Below are 25,587 nucleotides of genomic sequence, written 5' to 3'. Positions count from 1 at the left end.
CTTCTATAAGCACGGTTACGAGGAAGTGACGAATTTGCCTTTGGTGGCCTGAGACTAGGGGGTGAAGAGTTGTAGTCGAAGAGTCTAGGTACCGTTCAGTTTAAGGGGTACCATAAATTGTTATCAAGTTTCGAAACGTCAAATCTGTGCACTCCGTTGAAAATCTGTAGATGCCATGAGTGGTGATATTGTCGACGTGGCGCAGAGGTTTCTAAGTGGAAAAGGGCAGCACCCTCTGATTCCCTCAGCTTTCAAGATTAACACTCTGCTATCCTCCTTTTGTTCGACGTTATTTTGGGATGGGAAAGACCCTGGACGATCCAAGCCATGTGAATAATGCCTCTCGAAACTGTGAATGTCAATCGGCACCCTCAGCCGTTTCCCCAGATTATGTGGCTCCTTCTCATCCGCACACCATCTCTGGATTAAAGTGGCCCTCACCATGGACTGGGAGGAGAGCGATTGTGGGTGGGGAGATGTCAGGGTGCAGACAACCCTTGGGGATGACGGTATTCCTTGTCCTGCAGTGATCGTGGGATTTACGTCCAATTAAAGACTTCCAGTGACGTTACCATGTCTGACAAGGTGGAAGTGGAACAACGCTCTGGAAGTGTCGATTGGCTGCTTCGCCAGCATGCACGAAAACCCGCCTCAACATTTCCAGGCAGCAGCACCCAGTCGGCCAGCCAGGATTAGGCATGAGTCCGATAACATGATTCCGGTGATAATTATATATTAACCTTGACCCTGCCGGTGCTCGGGATGGGATGGGATATTTCGCTCTCAACCACAATTTCCATTTTCCCCAATTCCACTTTGCCCTCTTTGTGTCGTTTTTCCATTTGACAACAAGGCGAGCTATTCATCACAATGCCGCGGGTCGAGCCGGAGCCAGTTGAAAATTCCTTCACCATAGTCGACTCTCTGCATGACCGGGAGGATCAGTCGCCAGGATCTTCTCTCTCCGCACCCATCATTGAGAACTCCACCCTGGTCCAAAATCTCTATGAGGGTCCTAAGAAATGTCGCTGCTGCGTCAATTGGGTCGATCAGCTCCCGGCGAAGGCGGAGCCCGACGAAGAAGAGCCTGCTGAGGAAGAAGAGAAAACCCCAATTGTAATTCGCTATTCGGTCACACGTGGTGAAGACACATCCCGAGTCTCGATTCATTCCATTGAAATCCAAGACTCGGCAACAAGGGAGGCCCTCTTTCCCGTCTTTGAAGGCTTCGATAACATCCATCCCAGCATCAACTATCTGGTCTTCCACGCCCCATTCAAGCCCTTCTTCTACCGCTGGGAAAAGTTCGAAGCAGCCATTGAATCGTGCGAGGTGCCTCGAACCAAGGAAATCTTGACCCAGCTCCGCTCTGTCGTCAGAGCTGACCTGGCGGAAGCTTTTGCTGTGAAGAAGGAGCTCGTCGCCAACGGCCTCATTAGCTTCCCCTACCTGTGGATCATCTTTCAACCAGGCGAGCTGGTGTGCCAAGACGGTGGCCCTGGCAATGAAAGGTTTTACTACCTGGAATCTACCGAGGATCTTACCAGACAGTCAGAGTTCCGTCTTTTCACCCAGGCCGTGGAGTATGATGGTTTTCGATACGGCTTATGGGCCTCGGACTTCTCCATTTATTCGTTCGCCGGTACTCGGAAAATTACTCGCTTGAATGTTTTCCCCGCCCAATTCATCGACGATTTTGAAAAGGTCAGGGAGGCTGTGATTGAACGTGGGCGGAAGTTTTGCTCTCTGACTGGTGTTCACTACAAAGAGTATCCTGACGACGCTTCGGGCTCCCAAGCGGGCGATGGTAAGAGGCAATATCGCCGTGTCATGATCGATCCAATGGGAAGTCAGGACGCAAGGCGCATGCTTCACTTCCTCCGGCTAAAGGAGGACATGGTCTGCGAGACGACTCTGATCACTCAAGTACCGGTTGATATCCCGCCTGTTGGCGGACATAAGTCTCTTGAGAGATCGCGTTGGCGCTCGACTTCGCCGGATCGTGATTCGTATCGTGATAGGCAGTACGAGGATGACCCACCCCGACGGGTAAGAAGGATCCAACCCAGGCCGCGTTCTCGATCGGAGACCCCGCCGCCCCGTGTTGTCCCTCTGTTTAAGGATGCCGACGACGAGCCTCTCAGCGAATTCCATCTCCAGATTTGCACCACTCACGTGCCGGGGTTTTGCCTGAAGAAGAGGCGATGGGGTAAGTGAATCTTAATATCATTGAAGATGACCTTTGATGCAGCTGCTAAACATTTTTCTTTCTCCGCAGAATCTTTCCACATCAACAAAGTTCGAGATATCGAATGGAATCCCGACCCGTTCAATACCCTCGTTCTCCCGGATGGTTACAAGGACCTAATACTTTCATTTGTGGAAAGCCACATCGACGGCGATGAATCATTCGGTGACGTTATTCAAGGAAAAGGTAAGGGCCCTGCATTCTGGGGGTACCTTGGTTTATTAGCGTTCGGTGCTAACAACGAGTAATAGGTAGCGGCCTTGTGGCTCTGCTCACCGGTCCACCAGGAGTGGGCAAAACGCTCACGGCCGAATCAGGTATATTGAGAATTCCATTACTGTCCTCGTCGTTGTGAATAATTGCTGACACTGCTAATTCAGTCGCCGAAACCCTTCGCGTTCCGCTCTACATCCTTGACCTCGGTCAAAGCATTGTAGAGCTGGACGAGGAGCGATACCCCTCGCCGAGAGGCATCGACAAATCTCGGATTAAGCTCTCGGAAGCGTTCAGGCTCGCTGCCCGGTGGAAGGCACTCCTCCTCGTGGATGAATGTGATCTGTATCTGGAGCCACGAAACGAGTCAAGTCCTCTTCGTAACCGTGTTGTGACAAGTACGTATCTTGACCCCTTCTGCTTCTATTGTTTGAGGATGGCCGCGAGACTAATACGTATAACAGAATTCCTCCACGAAATCGAATACTCTTCGTCACTGCTTTTCTTGACGACGAACCGTCCAGATGCGCTTGACCCAGCCTTGGCATCTCGCATACATCTGACAGTTACCTACCCCCCGTTGGACCGAGTTACCCGTCGAACGATCTGGGAGACCTTCCTCTCACACAATGGATGTCCAAGACTGCAGCCCTCGGCGCTTGATGCGCTAGCCAATGTGCCCTTGAACGGGCGCAGAATTCGGAACGTGGTGAGAGCCGCAGCTATTATGGCTGGTAGAAACAAGAGGAGCATTGAGTTTAGGGACATCAAGACGGTTCTCCAGATTACGGAGGGTAAGATCGTTGAGGAAAGCAGAGGGGATGACTGAATGCGTGACTGGGACCGGAGTTGAGAATGCAGACCGGAAAGTGGAAACTCACGTCGGCCGTTTTTCTTTTCTTTTCTTCTGCCTTGTTTTTCGCCCTTGCCTTTACAGTTCGCTTCATTTTGTTCAGGAACCTCAGGTTGAATGTCCAAGATTGATATTAAGAACTCCGGAATAAATACGCCATAGCTCCAACCAAAGATAATACGAGGCCACTGATTATCTAGATTCTGCAATAAATAAAAAGACTGGGAAAGAAGAATCAATGAAAATGAATCAATCCAACCAGCATCTCTGCTCGTTTCTCCCTTCAAGAATTAATACCCAGTGCCCTTGTCTTGGCGAGCCACCTCTTCGCGGAACACATTCCTCCCAGCGGCCCGAGAAAAGTCAACATCCTCCCTTTGGAAAGATGGCGATGCATCAAGGGCAATGCCCGCCGATCTCTGAGTCTTACTCCGCCTAACACCATACCCCCCGCTGTTTCGTGACCCTCCAAGCTTGACCCTCTTCTTGAGGAAAAACCAGGCGAGACCGATAATAACGCCAAGTACAACGATGCCAACTGCGACGCCGACGGCAATGGCGGTAACATTCTTTTTATGGCCCTTCTCCTTTCCACTTATATGCAGAAGGACTTTTGGCCCTGGATCCTTGTCTCTGATCGTCCCGTTGGGATAAAGGTAGGCGAGGAAAAATCGCACGTCAGTGCTCTTCACCTCGGGGAGGTCAACATCACCGGCCCCGGGACTCCAGGCGAAAAATCCCTTTGATGCTCCGAACTTTTCAGACGAGAAACCCGTGTCGGCGATGCCAGGATCGGGATCGGGGGAGAGGTAGTTGCCTTGCAGCATGACCTGGGTTTCGGGCCGTTGGAAGAAGCCGGCATCCCATGTTACTGATAAAATGTTAGCAATCAAGAGAATAAAATTAAAACGTCACATTATGAGATTAAAAAAAAAAAAAAAGGCGCGCTCACTGAAATATGTCTTTCCAACCTCTGCTTCAGCGCCATTTTCAGGTGCGCAGAATGGTTGGTACGCTCCATGAGATCCCGTCTCTTCATTGCAGACCAAAAATGCACCCGCACCATTCGAATCCGCGGTCGGGACCGCGGTGTTGCCAGGGAATGCAGATGTGGTCTTGCCACCTTGGACTGTGGGTGTGATTGTCTTGAATGCGCCGTTGGCGTCGACAGTGACCCAAGGGAGGATCTTTTTGTCTTGCTGACGGGGCAGAACAGAGGTTTGGCCGCAGCTCGTGAGGAGGAGGAGAGGCAGGACAAGGGTGGTGGTGATACCCCGCACCGATAGGAACGAGGAGCTGGTGGTGGTGAGAGCCATGGCGAAATCAAATGACGATGGAGTCAAATGCGCTGCTGTAAGGCGGGGAAATTTGGGCTCTGTATTTAAGTGCGGCCAGACTTGGAAGGGATTGGCTGGCAAGGAAAAGGTGTAAATGGTTGAAATAGTTGAACTGTACTTCGTAATGTTCACAGCTTCGGGGTGGTGAGGGAGCTGTCCAGGTTATAAATGATTGATGTGTACATGATCATCATAGATTGATTGCATCATTGATGTTGGCCCATGGCGGAATCCTCCAACCCTTTTCACAGGCCATGCAGAAATACAGGGTATCTTAAATGCAACCTCTTATCACGCTCGGAGGCTAGATAGATAGAGACCTACCACCTCATACAACCAAACTTAAAGGGAAGGATTAAAATCTTGGTGGCGCAGGCCGACCCGGCTCTCCAATATGGGCCATGCCCGCAAGAAAATGGCACCAGTCTTCCTTTTTGGCAGTCTTGGTCGTCACACTGCATATGGGTTTTCATGCGGGTGCTCTATTCCGACCCCGACTGCAGCTTGGCTAAGATAGAAACTGCCTCTTTTCCACGCGCCGCTGGCTGCATGTCCCCACTTTCTCGGGCGGGAATCCTGGGGATATGATAGCATGCGTCTTATGGCTCATATATGTAAAGAATGCGGTTCGTCGGGCGAGGTTGGTGAGCGGGAATGAGAGGGATTTTTGTGTTTAAGCTTTAAAGGTCTTATCCGCGCTCTGGTAAAAATGTCGCCATGATCACAGGGTTCACCTCGCTCGTCTCTTCTGGAAACCCCACAGCCGACAGCTGCATCAGCGAACTGTTAGGTGAAGTCGTGGTCCCCTAGACCCTGGGAGTTGGCGAAACAGTTTAAGACCTACCGAGCGGGTATGTTGAGCGACCTACGATATTCTCTTCTTCTCTTCCTTTTCAAAGTCCCAATCCAATATTCCAAATATTATTTGCTTGTCAAAGTCTAAAAATTTAGTCACCCCCTGGTTAAAACGTGTCCTCCCTGCACACATAGCCAATGCATATCATCACCGCACATGTTGCGGTCAGGGCTTTCCAAAATCTTTTTATATATCTTTTCGCCGCATGGCAAGCAGAAATATATGATATTATTCTCCGCTTAACGAGGCCCATTCCGATGCGTCCGTGAGGAAATGAAGTACGCTGAGCAGGTTTCATCTTCTCCCTTGGGTAGGAAGGATACTCCTCCCAAACTCTAGTAGTTCCACAACCGAAACAAGGGGAGGAGCTGCACCCACCGTACTCAGCTCGCCCCATGCAGGCCTTGACCCTTAAGCTAAGCTTCTATCATCGCCGAGGCTCTCTTGAAGCGCCATCGTTATGAGATCTAACAACGTCAATCACTAATAAAAACACACTAGACGGTATGCATGGCCCTCTGTCATCACGCCAGCCTCGTAGGTATTTCAATAGATGAAAACTGAATGAAAATTTCGTATATATAAGCAATACTAAGGTACTAAGATTGAGCGAGATTTAACGGTGACATTAAAATCGTTAGGGAAGATGATACAAGAATTCGTAGGCCATACGGGTGAACTGGCGGGTTAGTTCGAAGTTGTGATCACGTTCAAGTGGTCGTCCTGTATCTGGGACCCTAACTATACCGCCATAGGCCGCGATGGGGGAGGCTCCTCGCTAGCAATAAGCTCGGGATATACCGCTGAACTGTATTAGCCCACCGTCCCTGACTGGGCGGCGGCTGATCTTCCCTGGCTCTTCTACTCCTCCGCTGGCGAGAAGATGAATGGCGTTTTCGAGAGTCGTCAACACCAACGGTCTGATGAGTAGCACTTGTAGTTTCCCTATGACGCGCCCGGTGGCGCACCCTTCGCACGACTGGCCGGCTCGGAATCGACGAGCGAACTGCATTCTCAAAGAACTCGGCGGGTACTCCTAGAATGATGGCGTCTCTGATACCCGAGTTGATGCGATCGATGTATTCTTCCCTAGGATCGCCTGGGTGGGTAAAGTCTTCGCTGAGGTAAACGAGGACCTTGGCTTTAACACGCGCCCTCCGCTCAATGGTACCAAACCCCGAGCCTTGCCTGACCCTATCAACCGACCTCTGTGGCCCTCTTTTGCCCTCGACGAGTGACTTGGTGGGCAGCTGCAGCTCGGGTACGGCTGGGTACAGCACGACGCTCTTGCGCGCTTTCGAATACGCCCCGCTGTGGACGCCCTCGTTTCTGTCCAGGCGGGCCTCGTCTTTAGCACCGAGTTGGTAGACCAGCCCGTGCACATTGAAACCGGAGCAGGCAATAACGTTGGCGAAGCCCCTCTCATTGATCTGCCAGCGATGATCTAATAGCACGGCCCGCCCGACATAGGAGCTATTGGGACATCTCCTGGCCATCTGCTCTAGCCAAAGGTTGCTGCCATAGGCAAAATATAACGTCTGTTCCGCTCTCGGCATCGTGTGTGTGCGTGTGCGTGCGTGTGTGTTTTTGTATGTGCGCGGAATTTGATTGATTCCGTCTTCTCTCTTCGTTCAGATGAAGTGTTATTAAAGATGGGGATTGGGGATTGGAACTGCTAATGCGGTCGCGTATATTTTAATACTTGACGCAACTTTAGCAGCTGGCCGCAGTCAATGGCGAAGTGCGATCAACTGATTTATCCACTTTACTTAAAAGTCTGAGTTAGCTCTTGGTCGGGGCCTGGTGAGATCCACCTTGCAAGCGGGGGCGGAATATGCAGAACTCTGATGTCGGTTGATTGGCAGCCAAGGTGGGCTTAGTTAGGCAGCAGTGCGTCGAGGGTAATGGACCACGGGTCGCGATTCTGGGAGGGCTGACCTGCATGAGATCCGGGGACTAGCAACAATCAAGGGGCCAGTACTTACGTCAACTCTGCCGCGCCGCTTTCGAGAGACGGTTTTGACAACTCTCAAAGTGAGCTTCGATATCCCCATATCTCTCATGGACTATGCTGTGGGAATGTGCTCCGAACCTTGACATCTCAGATCAGGCTGACAGTAAGCTGCTCTAATGTTCCGCCAATTCCAAGTATTAGAGGTTGCTTATTCATAGTCGCCCCTAGAGCATCGAACGTAGTTTTTTATGTATTGTCGTTGAGGAACAATGCGAGCAGTTCGTAGTTGTGTTCACTACTTCACATTGCCCTGTAGCCACTTGCGGTTGCTTTGCCAACTCCATAAACCAAGGGTGGAGGTTACTTCTAATCTCCTGTCGCTCGAACATGGAATCATGACAGTTATTACACCATGCTAGTCCTATCCTCTTGTAATCTTTGCTATTTCCGTCTTCCTTTGGAGACGGAGAAATGTGGCTCTTGGAAGAAACCTCTCGCCCCCCCTGTCTTGTCCAGTCCATTCCAGCATCTTCAAAATGAGTACCGTTTCTTCCAGTTGAATATTTGCATCTAGACGCCACGAGTTGAAACTAGGAGCAAGACGACCGACTGGCTCTGTGTTGTCGATTCGAGCATCTCCGGTCTCGGCGTCGACTAGGCGTAAGCTACCCTGAGGGTAGCCTCTCTTAAAATTGCTACTGCGCCTGGACCTTCTAGTGCAGTCTTCCCTGAATCTAGGAGACTAGTTATTGGCGGTAGGAGGGGGAGACCTTAGACATCGACAATTCGAGCAGTAGAGCGGTCAGTTCGCCCTTGGCATAACACTCTCGGATGTACTTCAGGGCAACTCTGGGGACCCTAATAGATAACTTGGCCTTCCACTGATGCTCGCGGCAAGGACGGAATATATTGGATTTTCTTTGGCCTTTTCGTCCAATAGCTAGCGTCTGCTTCCAGAGCCCGGCAAGGTGGCCTATCTCCCCACCATACTATATGAACGTGGCCAAACGGGCAACCGATGGTATATAATCAGAGATGTAGGTAAAGCGGAACTTTGTCAAGTCCTTTACATGTCCATATCAAAAGATTTCATCTTTACTCAACAGATTTCGTCGCTTGTGTTATCTCCTCAAGGCAGCATTGGATTGGAATTGCGCCTCGGACTTTTGAGCCACACCACCGCACTGGCAGTCAGTTGTTTGGCGACATTCCCAAATGAGTTCTTGAGGACCAAAACGGAGGAAACGCGTCGAGAGAAGACGTTCTTTTTCGTTATCGATGGTTTCGAATTGGTGGGTTAGCGGTTTTCTTGCCGTGATGTAGAATCGTTTGGATGTCCTTTCATCTGTGGCAGCGATCTGGAGTGTGGTTCCTTCGCCGACGCCCCTGCGAAGCAGACCTGCTGAGCTATCAGCGCCTGATGCTGCACCGAGCGTAAAGTAGGAGTTCCAGTAGTAAGCGGGCATCTTCGCTGCCTCTTCCCGGCGGTCAGCATCATCATCCTGAACAACGCAAAGGCAGTCGATCCAAATTAAGCCTATGCCTAGCTCAAAAACGAATTGGATCGCGTCCTGAAATGTCTTGGGGAGACTGTCCCAGGGAATGGCGGCGTAATGTAGGTCCACATTCCGCCGCTGCGTCGTTATGATTGGATTCATGCACCGGGAGTGGCTCAAGCAGACGTAGCGGTCGATATCCCCCGGCTTCGTCTCCAACAGACGAAGGCTAAATTTGTCATGTTTCCCTCGGGGAGAACGTTGGATCTGAACTAGCCTCTTCGGAAGTGAAAATGAGAGGGGTGATACACATGCTGCGTGGCTAGCTTCGCATCCTGCAATCCACTGGCGAGCCTGCGAGAGAAGCTCGGGACTCGAGACGGATTCTGGATGTGGCACATCATGCATAGTCGGAATCAATGACCACAGGCACGATTCATCTAGGAGCAGCAGTCAAGTCAGATCGCGCGTTTCGTTCCGCGACACAAAAAATTGAGAGAAGACCTACAATCTTGTGAAAACAGCTCGATCAGCGTCTGGCGCGTCTGGCGCGTCTGGTCTTCGCCTCTCGCCTTGGTGTAAGGCGGATTCCTGGACACGACAGCTAAGATAAGAAAACCGCGCTCTTCGTACATTCTCAGCTCAAATGGTTCTGGGCTCCGTATTTGCTCGGGCGCATGGTGGCGAATAGCTTTGACAAGCACGCCACATCCAGGACAGCCCGCTTCGGCTGACTGCAAGAGATCTCCCAGCAGGACTTTGGGTCCGGACGCGGTGGGTTTCATCTTGCTGTCATAATGCCGCCTATCGAGATCTAGACAGACCTCGCATTTCGGAGACTCGGTCATGGGGAAAAGTGTGGGGGTAGACTGTATAAAATAATAGTGACGTTGTTTGAATTTCGAACTATGGTCAAGATGGAGCTAACCAAGTGCGATTGGGTCACATCAACTCGAAGTTCAGCTTGAATCTAGGCTTAGGCTTAGGCTTAGTCAGAATGCTCCTAGCCAAGACGAAAGCAACAAAGAATATGCGAAGTAAACAATTTGAAGATGGTCATTCTAATTTCATGACCTGCTGTTCTGATCTACACGTACAGAGAGGTTACAACTTCGCCCGATTGGCCCTCGCCTTTTCGTTCTCCCTTGCCCACATCGCCTTTCTCCGCTCATGTCCCTCGAAGAAGGCCCTGACCCATTCTCTCTTAAAAGGCGGTAGCTGTCGGCCGAAGCCCTTTTCTCCAGGACCAGCCAGCTTCCGGAGGGTCTCAAAGTAATCTTCGAAATCGGGGAAGATGAGGGTGAACTTGACATTATCGCCTGTCAGCTTGACTCGATCTTCCTCCCATTTTCGCTGCTCGGCCTGAGGTGGGAGTTTGGTCCGGTCCGCGAGAAGGCGCGCTGCAAGGACGGCCTGCCACTCGAATACTTTGAATGTGAGGCCGGCAGCGGTGGCGCCGACAAAGAGGAGTGTGGGATCTTTTCGGTAGACCACATGCTGGTATAATCCGGGGACGCGGTTGTTGCGGACCTCGACGCTGGGGAGGAAGGGGAGAGTCCAGCTGTAGCCTGTGCCGAAGATGATGTGGTCCACATCTGCCACTGATTGACCGTCCACAAAATGCACAGTCCTGCCCTCGATATGGCAGAGGGACGGTCGCGTACGGATATCTGGGTGCTTGAAAGCTAGGTCCCCAAAGTATCCATTCGGGGCATGTCCAATGATTACGGCGTCGATAGGATGCTGTGCGGTGCCCACGAGATCAAACGCAATATCGGCAGCGGAGACGGAAGCGCCGACAACGACGACGCGCTTCAGAAATGGTCAGCACAAGTTCGAAAATAATCCATGCCTTCGAGGCAGGGAGAACGCCTTTCGTTGAGAAGGGTTTGCACTCACTTTTCCGCGGAATTGATCCCTCCCCCGATAATGCTTGCTATGCAACACACTGCCGGGACGAGCCTTTTCAAACTCCTCCAGTCCCTTAACAGCAGGAATGTATGGAACATTATAGTGCCCGCTCGCAACAATAACAGCGTCGAAATATTCGACCCACCAATAATCCTTCTCCTTGCCCTCTTTCCGTAGCGTGAGCTTCCACTCGGAGCCCACCTTTTCAGCCAGCTCCACACTGGTATTATAGGAAATGAAGTCCTCGTATCCCCTCCTCTCTACAAGCCCCGCGATGTATCGGCGAATCACCTCCCAATGCCGGAAAGGAGTATCGGGTCCGTGGGTGGCGATCGAGAGTTCACTGCGCTCAGTAGGGATCTTCTCCTGAGAGAACTCCATAGGGATGCTGTCAATGTTGGTGTGGAGGTATGGGTAGATTGACGACTCATCGAAGCGTGGCTGGTTGACCTTGGGCGTTTGGGCGGGGAGCTTCTGGGGAATGGCAAGTGGCTTGTCAGCTGTTCGAGATGCAAGTTCAGAGAGATTGGTGACGGTGCGAGGTCTCTCCGTGTCGCCGATCCTGTTTGACGACATGAGCGTTAGATACACCTGGACATCGTAAAGAACGGGCGCTCAATGGCGAAAGTCAAATCTTACCAACATCCTCCAGGTCCCTCTCGCCGCTCAAACACACGGATTACATCAAAGGCTTGCTCTTGTGCGAGAGCATCGACGGTAATTGCCCCCGCCGGGCCAGCACCAATGACGGCAACACGTTTGACGGCTCCCATGGTGTGTGTGTCTAGTGTAGATGTGTCGCACGTAAGGATTACCAAGTTACTTTAGAAGAGAACTCGATGGAAATGGACTAGCTTTCTGCGAGACCTTGAGCTTCAGCTCTGTCCCATGTGGCTGGGGGGGTGCGCGGCTTAAGCGTTATGTATTAGTGTTCACTAATACCGAATGCCGCATTCCGCAAGAGCAGACCGCCGATTTTTAAAGAAAATCTTGCTGCTCGATAGCTAGACCCGCCCGCAGCCCCGGTGTTGGGAGAGTTCGGGCATGCGAAGATAGCCATTTTAACGGGGCCAGCAGCCACATCCCCCCACGCGGGAGGGTAAGACGCAAGAGCCGACGAAAAGAATAATCCCTCTCATCAAGCTTCACGCAATTTCTAAAGCCGTCACGAAGATTTTATTCGTCAATGGCTCCTTAGCTTGGTGGTGGTGATTGTTGACCCCCTGGTCCAGTGGGATTGTGTGATATCACGCAATCGCCGACCGGCCGAGCGCTCCACGGGTTTTGCAGCGAGCACGTCAGCAACGCCCTCCGATTATGGGTGGATTCACCCCGTTCGGCTCCGAGCCATCAAAAATTCTACGTTTCATCTCGTACGTTCTTGGGCTCTCGTCGAAGCTCATTGGGTCCGCCGCGTTCGATTATTCCATGTCGCTATCCAGGCCGGGATTTCATCTAGATGGGGTTTAGATCATGGAGCCGTTGGCGGGTCGCGAGAGCATGGATCCTGGATCCTCTAGTGTACTTCATACTACCAAAGCCCGTGAACAGATGTACCTAATCCCATTGGTAAAACAGTCGAAGAAGTATTCTTTGAAATAGACCGCTTGCATATGCCAGGGTACTGGGATAGCTGTACCCCAATCTTAAACGTGTGCGAGCTTATGTTGGATTCGGGGTTGGAGGACAACCGTGGGTCCGTCAGGAAGAGCTTCTCTCTTCTCTAATGCTCTCCACGTTCCATCCAAATCCAGGGTATCTCACTGCCTAGAGTCTTGGTACCAATCAAGTCTTATTGCTAGTCAATCACATCATTTTCATTACTATTTTTTTTCTCTTGTCGCTCTGCGGTCTCGGTGACCAACAGTAGTCTCGGGAGAGTTCTTATTTGAGGTCCTGGAGATTTCCCAGTGGCCCCAGAAGTTGCCGTCGCTCTTCACCTTCTCCGTCTTAGTGCTCTTTTTGCTGCCAACAATCTTGCAAAATGTCGGACGACCAAAAAGAAAAGATCGGCGGCTATGATGCGCCAGGACAGCAATCCATCACTGCCGGGACAGAGGTAGACTGGCTCGATGAGGAAGAGAAGAGAGCGAGACGGAAGTAAGCACCAGTTCACTTGCCCAGCTGACCATGAGCCACGGTAGCAACAGACGCTTACGATTTGCAGGGTTGACTCTTCAGTGCTCCCACTCTTATTCCTAGGCCTTCTAGTCTTTCAGCTAGATCGAATGAACTTAGCGAGTGCCCTGACAGATGGCTTTGCAAAGAACATCGGCGTCGACCAGACGACGATAAACCTCGGGAACCAGCTCATGTTCATGGGCATCGTCGTCTTCGAAATTCCCTGCAACATGCTTCTGCAGAAGGTATGGGAGATGTTTATCCCCATATGGCCGTTCACTCGTTGTTAACGCCTCTTGCACAGATTGGTCCCCGCAAATGGATTCCAGGGCAAATCTTCCTCTTCGGCATCGTTGCGACCCTCCAAGTCTTCGTGAAAAACCGCAAGGGTTTCTTAGTTTCCCGCCTCATGCTTGGCTTCGCCGAGGCGGGATACATCCCTGGTGCAGCTTATACCCTCTCCACGTGGTACAAGAAGAGGGAGCTCGCTAAGCGGATTGCTGTGTTCTTCTTTGGCATGTTTGCAGGCAACGCCATTAGCCCTATTCTTGCATCCGGGATTCTTCAGCTTAGTGGGAAGCGTGGCATCAAGGGGTGGAAATGGCTCTTCCTGAGTGAGTCTTGCCCTTTCACGGCGTGGATACGAAACACGAACTGACGCAGAGATAGTTGAGGGCATATTCACAATCATAGTTGGAGCTTTGCTCTTGTTCGTTTTGCCGGGCTCTCCTGATACACCCAAGCCGCTACTGAGCCCCGGACTCATTCGGTTCACGGAAGATGACCGGAAGATCCTACAACAACGGCTCGAGCACGATGACAAGGAGAAACGACAAGGTGCACAGGGGATGCAGATCCCCCTCAAGGTAGTATGGAAGACGGTATCCCATTACCGTCGCTGGCCACACTTTGTCTCTACGTTCGCCGTCTTTTCTACATGGAGTCCGTTGACTACCTACACGCCGTCTATCATCATGTAAGTGCTGATAATTCCCCAATGGGAATTTGCGAAGAACTGTTGCTAACGAATCTAATTCAGGGCCCTCGGATTCAATCGCACAGAAGCTAACGCCCTCGCCGCCGTCGGCGCCTCTCTCGCTCTTGTCGTCGTCTTCATCTTCGCCTACATCAGCGACCGAACCAACCAGCGCGGATTCTCCGTGGTTGGAGCGCACCTCTGCTATCTCGTCGTTTTGATCGTGGCGCGCAGTGTGCATCCCCATGTGGGCAAGTGGTCTCGATGGGGGCTATGGACGTCGGTGAATGCGTTTGCGGTGGGCTATCATCCTGTCCATAATTCGTGGGTTCAGTTAAACTGCCGTGACCCAAGGGAGAGGAGCATTAGCGTTGCGTAAGTTTCTTTCCCACCGTTGCCAGGTCTTGGTCAGGATAATCGCGAGCAAAGCTGACACTGGGTTATTATACAGCATGTGGGTGATGTCGGCCATTAGTGGTTTGATGGTCGGGACACAATATTTTAGGGCCGGAGATGTGCCATTGTAAGTTCCCTAATTAGAAAACTTGTCTAGATCATTGGCTAACTTGAATGATAGCTACCACACGGGACTACGGACGTTGATTATAATGGTATCTGTGGGAATGGCTTTTGCTCTGTTGCAGATTGGAATCTACGTACATCATAATAAGCGTGTTGGCGAGGGGAAACACCATCCTAAAGATGGAGAAGAACCTATGATATACGCCCCTTAGGTATTAGAGGAGATGGCACTGTTAATTCAAACCCCTGTTGATACCTTTGTACCAACCCCCCCCTGGCATATTCGAATATGTCAAGATTTTTTTGTCGACGTTAGGTCAATGATACTGATGATGAAGTAAACTCCAGTTAGAATGACCTGGAATGACCTGGGGTGAACGAATTTTGATTGAGTTGATCCGAGCGGAGCCTTCCTGAGCCTAAACGGGCATGGAAACTATCAGACTATTGGTTGGGCGAGGTTGACGGTCAGTCGGTCAATCTGTGCAAACACCTGCTGTACGGTACCACATCCTAGATTCCATATCCCATTGTGGTCAGAGCCCCTAATTATCTCTCGATAGTAGTTGATCGTATCTCTTTGATCTGGGGCGTCCCAGCACCGATCAAACCACAACGGGCCCTTGGAGTCTCCATCACCGATTAATAGATCCTTCTCGGCATAAAACACAACCACGTTCAGTGTGCTCCCTGTAGAACGTAGAGCCTCCACAAGACGCGGCACGAGCGTATCATAGTCCCTCCAGTCACCCCAGCCATCTGCACCATCAACCTTTTGCAAAAGAAGTATTGCCTCTGGAGATAGTCCCTGCACCCCTTCCTCGTAGATGCGTTCCATTACCTTGTCCCAGATCCGTTCCTCAAAATCGGCTTCCTGATTGGACGTATTGGCAGCGGTTCTATCATGTCCGGCCGTATTTGATCCAAGTTTAGCGGCTAGGCCTGTGCTAAGTCCCAAGCTCGTGCCTATCATGGGGCCGACATGGTTGTTTATGAGCTTTACAAACGTGTCGGTTTGACCAAGGACCTGCACAGGAAGGCTGCGGGCGAGGGAAAGAAGTTTCGAGCCTGTGTGCGAAGGTAATATCCAAGGGCCCCCGATTGCAAGATAGGGCATCTCTGGGTGAAGAATCTCAGGATGATGTACGAGCATGTCGAGGGCGTAGACAGTGCCACCGCTATGGCACGCAAGAAAAACGTGCTGTATGCCGAGATGCCGAAGCAGCTCAATGATGACCTCTTTCGACGAAATTAGGAAATGAAAGCACCCCATGTGTTCACACAGACATGTTGTGCTTACCTCGCGAAACGCGCAACCTGTCCTTCGCGTCGACCGGGTCAGTTCCCCCAATCCCAGGTCTGTCTGGGCTGATTATTCGAGTCTTGTGCCTCTTGGCCAGCGCATCCTTGGCGACGTGAAGCAAGCGCGAGCCCATCAACGGGCTAAAGAAGAGCAGTACATGCTCTTGCTCCGGATGAGCCTCGTTACGATAGCCGTAATCAGCATACTTGACCTTAAATGGGGCGTCGCGACCACGAGATGGGTCTGGTGGTAACTCAAAGATTCTACTGAACCGGGGGTCGTCAAGGTAGTCGTCGGGAGGAGAAGCCATGACTGCGGCGCGAATCGTGGGTGTGAGTGTGTGAGCTTTTGGATGTTGTCCAACAAATAGAGGAGCGGGTTCTGGCAATGATGCTGCTTACGCGGCAAGATCATCAGTTTCCCTGCCCGGCAATTAATTATGAGGGTCGGCATAATAACGTCCCGACCAAATGAGCTGTTCGAATGCAACCCTGTCTCACCTCACTCGAGACGAGACTAGCTAATTCCTGGAATACCCCTGTTGATTTAGCTCCATCATTGCAGGCCCACATTCAACGACATTGATACAACTGCAATAACATTGAGCGGACAACCAATTAATTGCCGAATAAATGGGCAATAACTATTTACAGTATTGTGAATGATGACCTGGCAGAGTCATATCCCTCTTTGTCCAGAGAACTAACAACTGTGCCCAGATAAAATTTACCTAACATAGGGGGGGAACCAAATTTCATTAATAATGCTAGCACTCACAAAGAGTAACTGGGTGTAATCCCAAAGAACATACCATCAATCTCGAGGTAATCTATCTCATCAGCAATAAGACTATCCAAGACAACAGGGTTTGGGGGAACACCGCAGACTGCTTTCAAAAGACTTAGCTCTTTTATTCCTGATCCACCAAGTCTTACCTAACCCTAAAATCTCAATCAAGAAAGAGCGCAACGATGGAGATCACCCGGAATCCGCGCTTATGCCTCGATGGAATACGAGGCATGACACCCCGCGGCGCAGTGGATGAGTTTGTTTTCTTCTTGCAGGACGAGAAAAACGACCCAGGCACGGTCGCCTTCGATACAGCCAGGCCCGCAAGCCAGCGACAGAACGAAAACGCAAGCCCCCTCCTGTCGAGGAATAATGAAACGGCGACAGTCGGGCAGCAACAGGGACCCATCCTCGATAGATCGTATGGCGCGACGACCCCTGGCCCGGCCAACGAATCCGGTTTCTTCTTAGGAAACGCAAGAAATGGCTCAAGCCCAGCTGTTGATGACAGGCCTTCAAACCAGCGACAGAGTGAGGACCCAAGGCTCCCACCCAGAAGAAATGAACACGGAGTCAAGCAGGCACCTGCTTTGATCCTCGACGGATCACGGGGCACAACGGCATTGGGCCCGGTTGACGAGTCTGGCTTCTTTCAGGATGCAGAAAGTGATCCAGTTCCGGCCGTTGTCGAGGGAAGTAGACCTGCAAGCCAAGAACAGAGCGAAGATCCATCCACATCTCCGGGCTTGCCAAGACCCCGCCTTCCCAAAACAAATTGCTTCCCGAGAACCTCGAGGTCCTTGGCCTGGGGAGTAGCGGCTACGTGTACAAATGTCCCAGAGGCTTCGCATACAAAGTGCACGTCAGCCAGCGAGAGGTCGACCTCATGAAGGCGGCCGGTGACTGCTCCGTTGCCCCCCTGAGCCGTGTCATGCGCGAGGTAGCCGGCGTCTTGGTCCCGTCGGGACTCGTCATGGAGCTTGCAACACCATTCGATTTTCAAGCTCGTGCCGGCCGAAAAGCGCAAGGCTATCCAGGAAGAGATGGTCAGTCTGGTCGAGCGCCTCCACAGCAGCGAAATCGGCCTTGTCCACGGCGACATCAAGCCTGCCAACTTTCTGCGGTGCCGCGACGGTAAGCTCCGGCTGTGCGATTTTGACTCTGCTCGGCTGATCGCCGACGAGGAGGCCGAGGGCTGGGAAGGTTTTGTCAGCGAGCGCTACGTGGCCCCAAGCCGCGGTTTTCCCGACTACGGGCCACCCACTGTCGGCGACGACAATTACGCCTTGGCAATTTCTGTGTGGGAGCTCTTTACGGGAAAGGACGCTTTAATCGATGAGGACATGGAGGAAGTTTCGAAATATGGCAGGGCAGTTGACGTGGATGAATTGGAGGATGACGATATCCGGGAGTTTGTGCGTAATCGGCTGAGAGACGGGGGCGCGAAGGTATAGAAGCGCCAAACATGCATCAATGTAGCAGATAGCCGACCACGTACACGTCTGGTTTCCAGATAGTGAAGACCCCAACGCCCACCCATCGCCCTTAGAATACGATTGCTCTCCGTCGGCACCGGGGCCCAAGTATCCAGATTCATCTCATCTTACAGGGATGCACTTGACATTCGTACCTAGTCTCTGCTCGCGTTGGTGAAACTCCTCAAGCTTCTTGCCGCCAAACGTGTAAACCCCGTAGGCGTCGAGGGATTTCCCTGCCAAGGAATTGTAAGGATCGGCATAATAATGTCCGACCAAATGAGCTTCTCGAATGCAGCCCTGTCTCACCTCACACGAGACTGGCTCTTGGAATCCCCCTATTGATTTAGTTGCATCCTTGCGGACCCACATTCAACGACGTTGATACAGCGCAATAACATTGAGCGGACAACCAATTAATTACTGAATAAATGGGCAATAACTATTTAAAGTATTTTCAATGATGACCTGACAGGGTCAGCGAATAAATCAGTTGAGTCGCTTGGTGAGTCGGGGCTATTCGGTCAGACCTCCATTCCAACATCAAAGCATGAGCTGACGTCCGTTGGTTACCACTGACCAGGCACACTATTGATGTTGAGGATTTGGCGTGATTCAATCCCTGAAGTTCTGCTTGCTCATTGTATGCGGGAAAGCCGGGACGGCATTCATCCCGATTTGGGAGCCGAGATGGCTCTGGTGCTTGACTCTTCTGGTTTATCGCTAGGGGAATACACTTCAACTTGCCAAGGGTTATGCGTGACAGCCAGGCGTATGCCTAGGGGTCTTCTTCTGGGACTCAACAGTAACGCCTACGGCATCGAGGCTGTCTGTTTCCTGCTCGGTGCCCACAAACCCATGTTCAGCTGGACACACTCTGCCAGATCTCGTCGAGGAAGGAGCTCCCCACACTTGCGAACGTCGAAAATTTCTCGAAAACCGAGGAAGGAGAAACTCACACAACGGCAAGCAGCCGTTTATGTGTTATATGAAGTAACAAGCCCCCCTCCTCCCAAGAAACAAGCGGAAACTTGGCACATTCGGTAACCACGATGGTTAGAAAAGAACTGGTCCCCTCCCCCCTCTCCGCCAGTTCGATTCCCGCCTTGTGCAAAAACACAGGCACCGAATAGAGTCAAGTGGAAGTTGGCCACCGGCTCCCGAACCCTCCACCAAGGTCAAAATAAAACTCCTGGCTAGGGTGATGCCTTGAGAGGTTCTCCTCTCATACAATTGGCTAATCAGGAACCTAGCCCTCTAGAGACCTAAGGTAGGAGTAAGGTAAAAATAAGAGGTGGGGGGTGGGGGGTGAGGACGGAGTCTTTTTTTTTTTTTTTTTTTTTTTTTTTTTTTTCGTATTTTGATTTAATTATTATTTTTTTCGAGGAGTAAAGGAAATGATTATAAGGGATTAAAAAGTTAATCGGCTTTTTTAACGACACTGGAGAAATAACGCCTTCTTTTATAATAGTTTACTGGAACTGTCTTCTCTCTACTTGATATGTTATAGCTTTTTTAAAGTAATTGAATGCAATCCGCTTCTTGAGCTAGACGTGGATCTCGATGACTTTATCCTCATCTTCCTCCAAGCCCTGATTTCCGCTAATTGTGAGGCGGTGAACACCGTTCTCGAGCTCCGACTTAATGGTCTGATTCTGAGGAAGGTCCCCGAGGAGGCCGCTGTCAATAAAAAACGCGATTGGGCCCTCGGAAACCTGGTCAAGATTCCCGTTATCGTCAAGGTCTAGCACGACGTATTTAATGTGCGAAAGAGAGTTGTATAGAGCCTCGCGAAAACCGTCCACTTCGCGGGCGCAAGGGGAATGCTGGTTGACGTCGTGGGGGGCTTTCGGATTGGCCCACCACTGCGCCCGGGCGCGGGTGAGCTCAACGAAAAGCGCGCCAAGGATAACAGGATGCAGTCCAGTAGCCCAAGGGACGCGTTGTCGGACTTCGTCAAAATAGTCGATGACACTGATCTCCTCGAGTCGTGGAATTAGGGCCTTGGCTTGAATGACGAGATCGGTGAAGCACTTGTCGACAAATGCTTTGGTGCGGATTTCGCCCTCCTGGCTGTCGAGAGCACGGAAAATGGCATCGCGCCAGCGCCTATTCTCGCCAATGGGGCGGATAACCTTCGTCGTATTGCCCGTGGGCCAGATGAGGCCGGTTCGAGGCCAGTGCACGGAAGGATTGTGGGATCGGGCTTGCGGCATCGCAAAGACTTTAGGGGTAACGGTCGCTTGAAGAACGATTTAGCCTGCGAATCAGCAATCGAAGTGACAAGAATGGGTAGCGGGAACGTACCTAATAAGTGTCGACAATGGAAGGGACTACGAAGTATGCGAATCACTCGGCAAGTGTGTTGGGGACTCGTGGTCGATGCCTTGAAAGATGTCGCTGCGACGAGAAGCAGAGGCAGAGATTTCGAGAAAGAATTCTTATTTCTACTGTGAGGCTTCAGAAGATTTCCACTGCTCTTGAGAAGTCATGCCCCACGATTCATATCTGGAGCGAACAAAGAAACGCGTCGAACGCGTTGAGAGACAGTTGGAAGGAACGGTGCGCTATGGGGCCAATCTCCTGCCAATTCTTGGCTCACTTAACCCTCTGGAAAAGACTGCGTTGTGATTCCCCATCCCACTACAGCTAGTGTCCAGCCGGTCTTTGTTTCGGTCAACCATTTCTGGCCTTTGTACAGATGCAGGGCGGAGCATGGAGCAGATGACCACGTCTCTGGCGCACAAAATAAGTATACAAGCCTCCAGCTAGATATACCGCGCCTACGCTGATGACAACAGGCCACTGAAACTGGTCCGGACGCGAAAAAACGATCGTCGTTCCGTAAGAAACTAGCTCGAAGAGGTTTTGGAAAGCGGCTTCGACTGTTGAAAATGCACCCCGATGGCCGGGCTCGACCTCCTAAGCGTATGTCAGTGACCAGGAACCCATTCGCGGAACTTGGGATAACCTTACGTCTTGAACAATGTTCTGCGCGCATAAATCGAACCCCCAGAGTCCCACACGGCTGACGGCCACACCGGCAGCAAGCACTGTCGAGGCTACGATTAGATTGGCCCCCTCTCGATGAACATCGGCCATGAACCAGCTGACGCTCGCAGCTAGCCAGATCATTTGCCAAGAAAGGCTCCAGATGCCGCCCCTAACTACACCGATACGAGCCATGAGGCGTGGTGCAATCCACGTAGCACTAAGTTCAAAGATCGTGCTAACTGTTCGAGCAATGCCGACGTGCGCAGAACTATACCCGACTGAGATGAGGAACGTGATCATCTGACCCGAGAAAGATAGCACTGTGAGGTACAGAAGGGCAAGTGAGAACGAAGGCAAAAAGGCGGTATGGCCGAAGTAGAACGGCAGCGACGAGAGGGGGAAGATACTGTGGGCCGTCGACTTCAATCGCTCAGACCATGGCTTTCGAGCTAGAGGCTCTGCATCCGGAGCCAAAAGGCCTGACGGGTCTTCTCCCGCATTTGGCTCATCAGGGCGTGGCGTTCGACGCAGATCCGGCACCATATTATACACCTAGACTCGTCAGCTTGCACCGTTACTCCCAGGCTAGAAGACGTCTAATAGGGAGACCTACAGCTGCAATGCACACATATTCCGCCACTACCGCTGCTAAATTCATTCCAAGAGTTGTCCAGATAGCCGCAAGGGTTGAAGCAATTGCGATCGACGAGATGACTAGCGGGCCAACAAGCTTGCAGAGCAGATCTATGCGTCGGATACGGGCATTTAGGGCTGCAATATCAAGTCAGATACTGCGTATGAGAGATTCGTTGGGGCAAACCTGCTTCTTCGGGCTTCTTCATGGCCTTCTGTGATAACCACAACCTGTCCTCGCCTCGTATTAATGTGTTGTCCGCTGTCTCTCTCTATGAGACACGTGAAAGTTGATATCTCACCCAGTCTCGCTCAACGGAGACGAGATTCATTACTGCGCACAACTTCTCCACGCACGCCAACAATACGACGGCGGCGAACAATCCATCCTTGACTCCCTTTTCCAAGCGAGTTTTTCTCAGTTCCAGTGCCCAGAAAATCCCGCAACTGAGGACGACAGCAATGCGCTGTCCTAAAATGGAGACTCGGACGACAGTGAGTCGGTTACCGCTGTCGATCCAGGATCCGACTGCCTGGGCAAAGACGATAGCTGCGGCACTTCGCACGAGGGCATAAACAGACATGGGCAAAAGGGTATCGGGATATATGGAAGCAAGGAAGAGCACCGCGGCGAACTCGAAGAGCCTCGAGTTCCAGGTCGACAGGAAATGCGAGACGTACAGTCGCCACGTAAGGCGGGAAGGAATGGATTCCAATGGATTGCTACTATCACTCGACTCTATGTGTCCTCGGCCATGTTCAGATGTTGCTGTGGGAGCCGGGGTCGGAATTGGCTGGGTAGCAATCACGTCGACCGGACCGCCCAGAGCCTCTACTTGCCTGTCATGTTTGCTTCCCATTGCGGCGGTTGATAGAGTTGCATCTCGATATCCCAAGGACTCTCTGACGAAAGCATTTGGGTTACGTATTGGTTGCTGGAGGAGGGGGGAACGCCAACTTATCACGTGGCGTTACCGAACAGTCCGAAACCAGTAATTCCTTCCTCAAGTCTGGCCCACTGCAATCACCAAAATTTTTCAAAAGCAGGGGTTTGAAGCAGACCAGTCCAAGAATCGACTAGCCATGCCGCGACCAGCGTGCCAGCAGGGTGCTCGTTCAGACCACCAACAGACCAGGAATAACTACGGTAATGCCGTCAGTGGCCTGATACATCCTCGGAATACAGCTCATACGTTTAGTTGAATTGACGAATGTTTTTGAAGAAATTTCGTCATGGTTGCAGTTTCTTAGTGCAAATGGCCTTTCGTAATTTAAGCAACCTTGCTTTGTAATAGTTCGCATGCGGGCTCGATAGTAGTCCACCTCTTCCTTGAAGGTGAAGGTCGATCGGGAAGCCAGTGTTGTGTATTCAGAGAGGAATTGCTAACGAGGCCATCATAGGTCGTGGCGGTATCTATCTCAGTAGTCATCCTTGATTAGGGAACCCGGTCAGCTGAAGGCGCTCGAAGGCGAGCCCCTCAAGGATGTTATGCTCGATGTAAACTGAACGATAAGATCGTACTCAAATCCATCTAGGTACACAAGGGTCGACCAACGTGATTCATTCAAGCCATGGCCAACGGAGACTGTAATTGAATCTTCATTACAATTGGGAGAAGAGCCAGTCGGCATAATCTGTTTCAGGCCATTCAAGCTCGCATCTGTATCGGCAAAAAGGATTCGAGGATCGAACATACCTTATCTTGTATAGTTGGTCGGGTCGATTCTGGTTTGTCACTCTCTTCGACTGGTCCATGGACCTCGTCCCGCGTTAACCGAGGCCCCATCATATCGAAGCAGATGTCGAAAGGCCCGGGGGGGTTTCCGGGCTGAAACTCGCGAGCCGGTTATTGATTTATGCTTTGACAGCGGAAACAACACGTTTCGGGCCTCTTTTTTGCCAATCTCAATATGGAAATGACCATTGCCTTTGATCGTATATGAAGAGAGAACCTTGCTTGTCGATAAGCTCCAGTCCAAATTGGGTGTAAATGGAGCTCGTCGTCTTGTCAAATGTCGTTTCTAAATCCTCGGGGAGATCTCCAAGTAGACCATTATCAATGAAGAAAGTGGTCGGTCCCTCAGAAACTGTGCTGAGACTTCCATTACCATCCACGTCAAGAACGACGTACTTGACGTCGGCCAATGAACTGTGGAGCGCCTCGCGGAATTAGTCAATCTCTCGGGCGCACTGGGTATGCTGATGGATATCATGAGGATCTTTGAGATCCTCCCAATACCTGGCTCGGGCGCTGGTGGACTTGACGAAAAGCTCGCCAACTATGAGAAAAGCTGGGCGCAGCGGCCATATAAGGCCACTTACAGCCAAGCGCCGCCGATGGCCGCGATACTTGAATCATCTTTTGCTGCCAGATAGCTCAGCCGTAAGTGGGTCAATCCTGACACCAATCGACGGCAGGATACAATTTGCTAGGGGCTCGGTCACGGACTGTGCTAGAATGGTCGATAACACTGACTTCCTCTCATCGCAGAATGAGGGCTTTGCCTCGATTAGAAAAAGTCGGTGAAAGGAGGTTGCTTGTAATTGGTATAATTTGAAGGAATGGAGGAGTAGAGAAAGATCTCTGGTCATGGCTTATGAACCTAGAGAGGATGGGGAATTGTGATGAAGGTGGAACAAAATAAATGGAGAAGATGGTGCTGGGGTTGTTGAAGAGTGCCATCTGCGCAAGAGTTCGGTGAGGAAGGAGTTGAGGGGAGGAAAAAATCGCCTGCCCATGAAGCAGATCCCACGGGTCTTGTACTTGGGGATTCGCAGCTCGAGTCACACCGTCACACCCATGGAAAGTGCGTTACTAGCTAGTTTAACCAAGATGGCATGTGCAACTATTCGGCAAGGCAATGTGAGATCAATACTGGTATTGCAATGGCCATTGCCACCTGATTCACAAGTGCTCCTACCACAACGCATGGCCCACTAAGATTCGTGGGTGAGGACGGGAAACAGCGATCGATGCTGTATCCCGATTGAACTACCCGCCGAGAATGATAGACAAGCTGGAAATTGGTCGTGTGAGATTTCTTATGAGTATTTATTTAGCTTTTCAGACCGTATTGTGCATAACTCCACGAGTTAATCTAGATTTTCCCTCACCGGCCGATATCTCGATGTCCCTCCCCATGTGTCTTGCAACCACATCTTCCACTCCCGTTCCCCCCACCCCTCGGGAATCCACTCAGTCAAATCAACTGGCCAGGATCGTCGATATCTATCCAGCGGTGATCGTGGTAGCTGCTCGTACTCACACGGCGCCCTCTTCCCCAAAATGGGCAGCACGGAAGCGGCATTGAAGTCGATGACTCGAATGGAAAAATCTGGTGCTTTAAAGTCCGGCGTTGAGCAGATGATGTTGCGTGGCGCCATGTCTTGGTGTGAGACGCCGTAGAAAAATAACTCCACATCTGCTTCAAGGCAGAGGGAGAGTACGCGAAGACGCTCTTCTGGGGTGTAAGATGCCGGATCAAGGCGTCCAATGGCACGCCGTTGACTTGTTCTAAGAGCACAAACCCAACAGGCCTAAACGTGTCTCTAAGGGGGATGTCGATGATCCAAGAGCCGTGGAATTTAGGAACAAGACTACCCCTGAGTCTTTTATCGAGCTGAGCATATGCAGCGGATTCGAGAGCAAAGTCATGCTCGGCCCTTGCGACGACGTCGTTGGGAAAGCCGCGGAAGTCCTCGTCCTCGAAAGGGTAATAAAGTGGATCATATACTTTGGCCACCAGAGGTTCCCCGTCCATGAAATCTCGTCGCGTGCAAACCACCACCTGCGACCCGCGCCCTCTTCCAGTACCGTCCCCTACAGTAAGTTCCCCAGTTACCTGGAAATTAGCTAGCCTTCCCGCCGACTCACAGGGCAAAGGATTTTCCGCGGCCCGGTAACA

The 25,587-nt window shown here is 51.3% G+C and overlaps 8 protein-coding genes and 1 pseudogene across 8 annotated transcripts; 3 read left to right on the top strand and 6 right to left on the bottom strand.

Annotated features, from left to right (window-relative positions):
- Positions 1–870: 870 nt before the first annotated feature.
- Positions 871–3,290, top strand: SAPIO_CDS5708 (uncharacterized protein; the record flags this gene model as incomplete). The annotated part of the gene is made up of 5 exons (XM_016787980.1): positions 871–2,209; positions 2,279–2,434; positions 2,500–2,565; positions 2,629–2,859; positions 2,926–3,290. The coding sequence occupies 5 exons, from the start codon at positions 871–873 to the stop codon at positions 3,288–3,290; spliced, it is 2,157 nt and encodes a 718-aa protein (XP_016642295.1).
- Positions 3,291–3,604: 314 nt separating this feature from the next.
- SAPIO_CDS5707 (Uncharacterized protein) lies at positions 3,605–4,630 on the bottom strand (the record flags this gene model as incomplete). The annotated part of the gene is made up of 2 exons (XM_016787979.1): positions 3,605–4,185; positions 4,267–4,630. The coding sequence occupies 2 exons, from the start codon at positions 4,628–4,630 to the stop codon at positions 3,605–3,607; spliced, it is 945 nt and encodes a 314-aa protein (XP_016642294.1).
- A 1,614-nt stretch (positions 4,631–6,244) lies between these two features.
- Positions 6,245–7,063, bottom strand: SAPIO_CDS5706 (annotated as a pseudogene; the record flags this gene model as incomplete).
- Positions 7,064–8,582: 1,519 nt separating this feature from the next.
- On the bottom strand, positions 8,583–9,742 carry SAPIO_CDS5705 (uncharacterized protein; the record flags this gene model as incomplete). Its single annotated transcript, XM_016787978.1, has 2 exons — positions 8,583–9,397; positions 9,466–9,742. The coding sequence occupies 2 exons, from the start codon at positions 9,740–9,742 to the stop codon at positions 8,583–8,585; spliced, it is 1,092 nt and encodes a 363-aa protein (XP_016642293.1).
- Positions 9,743–10,061: 319 nt separating this feature from the next.
- On the bottom strand, positions 10,062–11,641 carry SAPIO_CDS5704 (uncharacterized protein; the record flags this gene model as incomplete). The annotated part of the gene is made up of 3 exons (XM_016787977.1): positions 10,062–10,769; positions 10,857–11,430; positions 11,508–11,641. The coding sequence occupies 3 exons, from the start codon at positions 11,639–11,641 to the stop codon at positions 10,062–10,064; spliced, it is 1,416 nt and encodes a 471-aa protein (XP_016642292.1).
- A 1,211-nt stretch (positions 11,642–12,852) lies between these two features.
- SAPIO_CDS5703 (uncharacterized protein) lies at positions 12,853–14,685 on the top strand (the record flags this gene model as incomplete). Its single annotated transcript, XM_016787976.1, has 7 exons — positions 12,853–12,968; positions 13,036–13,234; positions 13,294–13,603; positions 13,659–13,965; positions 14,029–14,340; positions 14,417–14,488; positions 14,610–14,685. 7 exons carry the CDS (start codon positions 12,853–12,855, stop codon positions 14,683–14,685), a joined length of 1,392 nt encoding a protein of 463 aa, XP_016642291.1.
- Positions 14,686–14,926: 241 nt separating this feature from the next.
- Positions 14,927–16,100, bottom strand: SAPIO_CDS5702 (Uncharacterized protein; the record flags this gene model as incomplete). Its single annotated transcript, XM_016787975.1, has 2 exons — positions 14,927–15,726; positions 15,788–16,100. The coding sequence occupies 2 exons, from the start codon at positions 16,098–16,100 to the stop codon at positions 14,927–14,929; spliced, it is 1,113 nt and encodes a 370-aa protein (XP_016642290.1).
- Positions 16,101–16,761: 661 nt separating this feature from the next.
- Positions 16,762–18,033, top strand: SAPIO_CDS5701 (uncharacterized protein; the record flags this gene model as incomplete). The annotated part of the gene is made up of 3 exons (XM_016787974.1): positions 16,762–17,000; positions 17,306–17,507; positions 17,584–18,033. The coding sequence occupies 3 exons, from the start codon at positions 16,762–16,764 to the stop codon at positions 18,031–18,033; spliced, it is 891 nt and encodes a 296-aa protein (XP_016642289.1).
- A 1,568-nt stretch (positions 18,034–19,601) lies between these two features.
- On the bottom strand, positions 19,602–22,541 carry SAPIO_CDS5700 (uncharacterized protein; the record flags this gene model as incomplete). The annotated part of the gene is made up of 6 exons (XM_016787973.1): positions 19,602–20,296; positions 20,754–20,976; positions 21,031–21,600; positions 21,662–21,819; positions 21,869–21,896; positions 21,984–22,541. The coding sequence occupies 6 exons, from the start codon at positions 22,539–22,541 to the stop codon at positions 19,602–19,604; spliced, it is 2,232 nt and encodes a 743-aa protein (XP_016642288.1).
- Positions 22,542–25,587: the final 3,046 nt, after the last annotated feature.

The sequence above is a fragment of the Scedosporium apiospermum genome (genome assembly GCF_000732125.1).
Source record: "Scedosporium apiospermum strain IHEM 14462 chromosome Unknown SEQ_SAPIO_0099, whole genome shotgun sequence".
Classification (NCBI taxonomy): Eukaryota; Fungi; Ascomycota; class Sordariomycetes; order Microascales; family Microascaceae; genus Scedosporium; species Scedosporium apiospermum.
This window is presented reverse-complemented; position numbering and strand designations above follow the sequence as displayed.